General features: G+C 40.0%; 1 protein-coding gene across 1 annotated transcript in view; it reads left to right on the top strand.

Moving 5' to 3' along the window:
• The window catches only part of LOC125498660 (uncharacterized), a 3,749-nt gene extending 122 nt beyond the window's left edge, over positions 1-3,627 (top strand). The window contains exons 1-2 of the mRNA XM_048646912.1: positions 1-1,270; positions 2,998-3,627. The exon at positions 1-1,270 is cut by the window's left edge and continues 122 nt beyond it. Coding sequence (XP_048502869.1) covers positions 1-1,270; positions 2,998-3,627 — 1,900 coding nt within the window. The remainder of the gene's footprint in view (positions 1,271-2,997) is intronic.
• The last annotated feature ends 3,573 nt before the right edge of the window (positions 3,628-7,200 follow it).

Consider the following 7,200-nt stretch of genomic DNA (forward strand, 5'->3'; position numbering starts at 1 on the left):
TGAATTGATGCACATGATGCAACAAGGCATGCGTGACAATAGGCGCAACAACTCTCCTAGTCCTGATAGGAGTGCACATACTAGCAACCATGAAGCTAGTTCTGAAGAGGAGGCTAACCATCCAAGGCATAGACAACCACAAAGAGACGACGATCGAGGACTAAGGCTCGACCTCCCTAACTTTGATGGCGCCATGGAGCCCAAAAAGTTCCTAGAATGGCTGCAATGGATGGAAAGAGTCTTTGATTACAAAGACTATGATGATGCTAAGAGGTTTAAGGTAGCTATCCTAAAGCTTACAGGTTATGCTAGCCTATGGTACAAAAATTTGAGGAACAAGAGGCGCAAGGATGGTAAACCTAGCCTACGTTCATGGGAGAAGTTGAAGACTAGAATGAAGAAGCGCTTCCTCCCTTCTGCTTTCACACAAGATATGTTTAGAAAGCTTCAAGTTTTACAACAACACTCTCTAAGTGTTGAGGAATATGTGGTGGAGTTTGAGAGGATAAACATGTTGTGTGATGTGGATGAGAAGGCCGAGCATAAGATTGCTCGTTTCATTGCTGGGTTGGACAAGAAGCTAGCCAAAAAGGTTGATCTACAACCCTATTGGAGTTTTGAGGAGGTGGTGCAAGTGGCTATGAGGGCTGAGAAGTATGTTAAGGCCAAGAAAGCCTCCACCTTTAAGCATTTTGTGAAGCAAGGAGATAAACGAAGTGGTGGCGCCAAGAGAGAGGAAGGAAGTAGCTCCACTACCCCTACTAGATTCGACAAGTTTAAGGGGGATAAAGGGAAGTCTTCTACACCTTTAGCCACTGAAGAGAGGCGCATATGCTTCAAGTGCAAGGGCTATGGAAACATCTTAAAGGATTGCCCTAATAATAGAGTGATGACATTAAGGGACATCCAAGAGATTGATGCTGATTATGCTAAGGGAAGCTTCGAAAAAGAGGAGCATGAGGGGGAAAAGGAACATGATGAAGAGGCAGCATATGAAGTAGACTCAGAAGAGGAGCCAGAGTATGAGGGACAACAACTCATTGGGAGGCATATGCTACACACACAACCACCTTCTTTGGACCACACTCAAAGGGACAATATCTTCTTCACTCGTTGCTTGGTCAAACAAAGGGTATGTGATTTGATCATTGACAATGGTAGTTGTGCTAATGTAGTGTCTACCACTCTTATTGATAAACTACAATGTCCTACTTCGAATCATCCACGCCCCTACAAACTCAATTGGCTTAGTGATGATAATGGCATCAAGGTGACACTAGTAGAAAAACGACGATTTGCGTCCCCTGATGTGCGTCGCACTGAAACGGAAATGACGCAAAAACCCTCTTTGCGTCGCACATGAAGAAGAGTGTGACGCACATCATAGCTATCTGCGTCGCATCGACCAAAGGTGCGTTGCAAAAGCTCAATGTGGGTCGGACCACGTGGCCCATACGACGCAAATGAATTTCACTATATGCGTCGCATCGTATTTGAGTGCATTGCAAAAGACCAAATTGCGTCGGACCTCATGGCCCATCCGACGCAGATTTGCGGCCCATCCAAATATTTAATTATAACCGAAAAAGTCCCCTCGCTTCCCTCACTCACCGCGCCTCTTCAATTCCTTCTTCCTTCCTTCGACCTAAAACTCCCCTCTCTCTCTCTACCTCCTCCCTCCCTCATTCAACCCTAAAAACTCCTCCCTCTCTCTCTCTAAAAACTTGTCTCTCTCTCTAAAAACTCGTCTCTCTCTTCGTCCCATCACATCCTCCGTCACTCCCTCCCTCCATCCCTCCAACTCGTCTCTCTCACCCTAAAATCTTCGTCCGCGCCTCTGCATGTTCCGTCGATCTTCTCTTGGCGTCAAAATCTCATTTCACTATGTGAAGTAGAGGTTCAGCAATTTCGTTTCTTCGGCGATTTCTTCGAGTATCTTCGTGCATCTCAGGTTTTCAGATCTACAATTTCGTTTTTTTCATTTTTTCATTTTCTAGATCTAATTTTCTGTTTTCTTTTTGGCGTTTATGTAGTCTATTTCGTTTTTAATTTTTTAGATCTAATTGTATCAGAAAAATAAAAACGTTCTAAATTAATTTCATGCATCTGAAATTTATGGCCTTTATTTTTTTATTTTTTATATCTGATTTTTTACTTTTATTGGCATTTTTCATTTGCAGATCTTTGTAAATTTTCAGCAAAGAAGTCCGGTTCTTGGCTTGAAAGCAGTTGGTAGATCTTTTACTTTACAATTACGTTTTATTTTTACGTTTGTAATGTTGTTTTTTTTTTTACCGGACATTTGTAATGTAGTTTGTTTACATTTAGTTTACATATCTTTTTACATATTTACAATGTAATTTGTTTTGTATATATTGTATACATCTTTTTACATTTTACATGTCTGTATCTAATATTTACACATTAATGTAAAGGTTTGTTTGTATATTTACATATCAATGCAAAACTATTGCGATTTTAAGTCATGATTTTAAGTCATGTTGATTTGAGAGAAAAAAAGCTGAAAATTTTAAATTTAAAAAAAAATGCAAATTTCAGTAATTTGCGTCGCACCTATTGCCACATGCGACGCAAATTACTGACCTGCTGGGTACTCTTTGAAATTAGAATCTGCTGGGTACTCTTTAGCTTAATATGCGTCGCACAATGCTGACGATGCGACGCAGATGCTTGATTTGCGTCGCACGGTATACAACGTGCGACGCAAATAGGTAAAAGATCTGCGTCGTTTCCGCATACGACGCAAATCATTTATAGGTGATTTGCGTCGAGCCCTGTGCCGTCGGACCCATGTCCGACGCAAATAGGGGTCCCAGGTCCGACGCAAATCGGCATTTCTCTACTAGTGTGACAAAGCAAGCCTTGATTTTGTTCGAAATTGGCAAGTTCAAAGATGAAGTTCTATGTGATGTATGCAACATGGATGCTTGCCACATTCTTTTGGGATGACCACGGCGATATGATCGACATGTGAAGTATGATGGGCATACCAATGCATGCATTGCTACTGTGGGAGGTAAGAGGACAGCCTTGAAGCCCTTGACTTCAACTCCTCCAAAGAAAGGCTCATTGTTAGTGAGTGCTAAAGAGATTGAGAGGGACTTGGAGGAAGAAAACGAAGGGTATCTTTTAATGGTACGTGAGGTAGAAGGGGAGCAGCAAGAGTACAAGGTTCCTAAACACCTTGAACGTGTCCTTGATGAGTATAGTGATGTGTTCCCTCAAGACTTACCTCCAGGATTGCTAGATATTCGAGGCATTGAGCATCAAATTGACCTAGTTCCAGGTGCTTCTTTGCCTAACAAAGATGCTTATGGATGCAATCCTCAAGAGACACAAGAATTACAAAAGCAAATTGAAGAGTTGATGTCCAGGGGATATGTACTTGAAAGCATGAGTCCATGTGCCGTTCTTGCTTTGTTAGTACCCAAGAAAGATGGTACTTGGCGCATGTGCATTGATAGTAGGGCAGTTAACAACATCACCATTAAGTATCGTTTTCCTATCCCTAGATTGGATGACTTACTTGATGAATTACATGGTTCTACTATCTTTTCTAAGATTGATTTGAGGAGTGGTTACAATCAAATAAGAATGAGAGAATGAGACGAGTGGAAAACAACCTTTAAGACTAAGATGGGGCTATATGAGTGGCTTGTTATGCCATTTGGCCTTACTAACGCACCTAGCACTTTCATGAGGTTTATGAATGAGGTGTTAAAACCCTTCTTAGGCAGGTGTGTGGTGGTTTATCTTGATGATATACTCGTCAATAGTAGTAGTGTGGTGGAACATTTAACTCACTTGAAGGAGGTACTTAAGGTGTTGCGCCAACACAAGCTCTATGGGAAGCTAGAGAAGTGCTATTTTCTTGTTCTTGGGATATATTGTCTCGAAAGATGGCGTTTCAGTTGATCCATCTAAGGTAGAAGCAATCAAGAGTTGGCCTATTCCTTCCACTATTTCTGAGGTACGTTCCTTCCATGGTCTATCCTCTTTCTATAGAAGGTTTGTGCGCAACTTGAGTAGCATTGTGGCCCCTATGACCGAGTGTATCAAGCAAGGTAAGTTCATATGGACCAAGGCAGCCCAACAAGCTTTCGACACTATTAAAGACTTATTGTGCAATACACCTATCCTTGCACTTCTAGATTTCACTCAACCATTTGAAGTCGAATGTGATGCTAGTGGAGTTGGGATTGGGGCTGTGTTAATACAGAAGAAACGCCCTATTACATACTTTAGTGAGAAGTTGGGTGGTGCTAAGCTCAATTACTCTACATATGATAAGGAATTCTATGTAATAGTTCGATCGAGCACTTGATCATTGGAGTCACTATCTTCGTCCAAGTCATTTTGTGCTTCATTCTGATCATGAGGCATTGAAGTATATACATGGACAACAAAAGTTAAACCCTAGACATGCTAAATGGGTTGAGTTTTTGCAATCTTTTAACTTCTCTTCTAAGTACAATGAAGGCAAGGCTAATGTGATGGCAGATGCTATGTCCAGAAGGCACTCTTTACTTGGAGTGTTGAGTTCAAGACTCCTTGGGTTTGAGTTGGTGAAGGAGTATTACAAGGAAGATGAGAAGTTCAGGGAGATTTTAGGCGCATGCTCCAAGGGATCACATGGTTCTTATGTGCTCAATGATGGCTTCATTTTCAAAGGGGAAAGACTATGTATCCCTACTTGTTCTATTCGTGAGCTTTTGGTGAGGGAGGCTCATGGTTGGGGTTTAGCTGGTCACTTTTGAATGGACAAAACTTTGGCTATTTTACAGGAGCATTTTTATTGGCCAAAGATGCAAGGTGATGTTCAAGGGGTTATCTCAAGGTATGCTACATGTCAAAAAGCCAAAAGCACTTTTCACCAAGGTTTGTACACTCCTCTACCTATTCCTAATGGTCCTTGGGAGGATGTGACTATGGATTTTATTGTAGGATTGCATAGAACACAAAGGGGCAAGGATTCGATTATGGTGGTCATTGATAGGTTCTCTAAGATGGCACACTTTGTTCCTTGTCACAAGACAGATGATGCTTCAAAGGTGGCTGATTTGTATTGTAAGGAGGTCATTCGACTACATGGTGTTCCTAAAACCATTGTGAGTGATAGGGATACTAAGTTCATGAGCTACTTTTGGAAGACACTATGGAAGCTCCTTTGTACAACGTTATGCTTTAGTACTTCACACCATCCTCAAACTGATAGGCAAACTGAAGTGACTAATAGGACTTTAGGCGCCTTACTTAGAGGGTTGGTAAGTAAGAGTACCAAGATTGGGATGTGAAGCTTGCATATGCTGAGTTTGCTTATAATAGGTCACCTACTTATGCCACAAGATGCTCTCTATTTGAGGTTGTCTATGGTAGGAACCCTAGGGTGCCTATCGATCTTATTCCCTTCCCTAGTGATGAAGTTTATCATGTGGATGCTAAGGAGAAGGGGCAAGCAAAGCTAAAGTTTCATGCACAAGTCAAGGCCATAATTGAGAAAGTGAACGCCAAATATCAACAACTAGCTAATAAGAATCGAGTACAACATATGTTTAAGGTTGGTGATTTGGTTTTATTGCACTTAAGGAAGGAAAGGTTCCCAACCCTTCGAAAGAATAAGCTTATGCCACGCTCAGATGGTCCTTTTAAGATTGTAGAGAAGGTTAATGACAATGCCTTCAAGCTTGACTTACCTGGAGACTACAATGTAAGTGCCACTGTGAATGTGGGGGATTTGGCTCATGTCCATGATGATGATATGGCTCAATTGAGGTCAATTGTTTCTAAAGAAGAGGATGATGATACAGGAGTAGTGGATGCAAGTTAACTAGCTCTTGTACAGAAGCATGTGTCAATAAAACTTGGCTCAATTAATGTACATGGAGGACTCTTCTTGGGGATGACTACAAGGGTGGTAGCATGCTTGCTAACCAACCTAGGTGGCGTGTGACATGGTACATTTCATGAGAGTTCTAGTTCTGTTAGAACTCATATCTTTATTGCTTTCCTAGTTCTACTTGTCTTAGGAATCATGGTTTTGCCTACGTTCTTAAAACGATGGATTTTACACGATTCAAGGAGTCTAGAGAGTATAGGACTTAGGGACTTTTCCTAAGCCTATTAGGGTTCTTATTTATGTTTCCTATTAGGAGTAGTCTATTTGTTTCCTATTAGGATTACTATGTTAAACTAGTATAAATAAGGTGTATGTAGTTCGAATTTTAATACAGTGAATTCATTAAGATTTCGTGAGTTTAAACTTGAGTGCTTATACAAATTATCTTGATTGTTGGTGGCTTTGCCTTTATACATTCAAAACCCTTAGATTTATTCCATGTGGTGGCTTGGCCTGTATCATTGAATAAACTAAGTACTATCCTAGTTCTTTGGTTTTCTTTACATTGTTCGAACTTTACTACTTGATCACAATATCATTCAGTAGTATTCTGAATCTGGCTTGTTCCATTGTTCTAAGGTGGTCAACATACCGTTCTCTAGAATTGCTAAATTTAGTTGAAAAGAACAATCTCTCATTATCCCCTCACCTCTTCTTCTAGCCATTGTGAAATCCATGAAGAAGGTTCGTTTAGGACGTACCCCTACAAGATAATTTTGTAATATCCAATAAGGATCCACATCATGAATCATAAGATTACACCATATTTGGCATGCACATTTGTATTTCCTTTGACAAAAATCTTTCTTAGATATCTCTAGGGCATATCAGGTTGCCATATTTCTTCCATTATGGTTTTATCCTATGATTTGCAAACCAATAGGGAAGTAACTTGATCATCTTTTGCAAGTTTTGGAAATATCATTCTTGCATTAGATCTAAATTGGACCCTATTTGAAAGGCTTTAGATCCCCTTGTATAATAGGATTATTGCCAAAACATTTCTTAATAGAAGAAGTCTATCTAATGGATTCTCTCTTCATAAGTTCAACCTTATCTCAGATATAATATCCAATGCCGTATGATGATCTGGGCACTTTAATGGATATGGTGCATATATTGGAGTAGTTGACGAAACACAGATAAGCGAGTGTAATCCATTCTTAAATCTCAAGTCTTTTGGAGATAAATATATATTATGTATATATATAAGGACTTGAATTTTTCTTTTTATCCACTCAGTTTCTTAACTGCTCATTCATAGGAACAATTTATTGAGAAAC

Source organism: Beta vulgaris, chromosome 6 (genome assembly GCF_026745355.1).
Source record: "Beta vulgaris subsp. vulgaris cultivar EL10 chromosome 6, EL10.2, whole genome shotgun sequence".
Classification (NCBI taxonomy): domain Eukaryota; kingdom Viridiplantae; phylum Streptophyta; class Magnoliopsida; order Caryophyllales; family Amaranthaceae; genus Beta; species Beta vulgaris.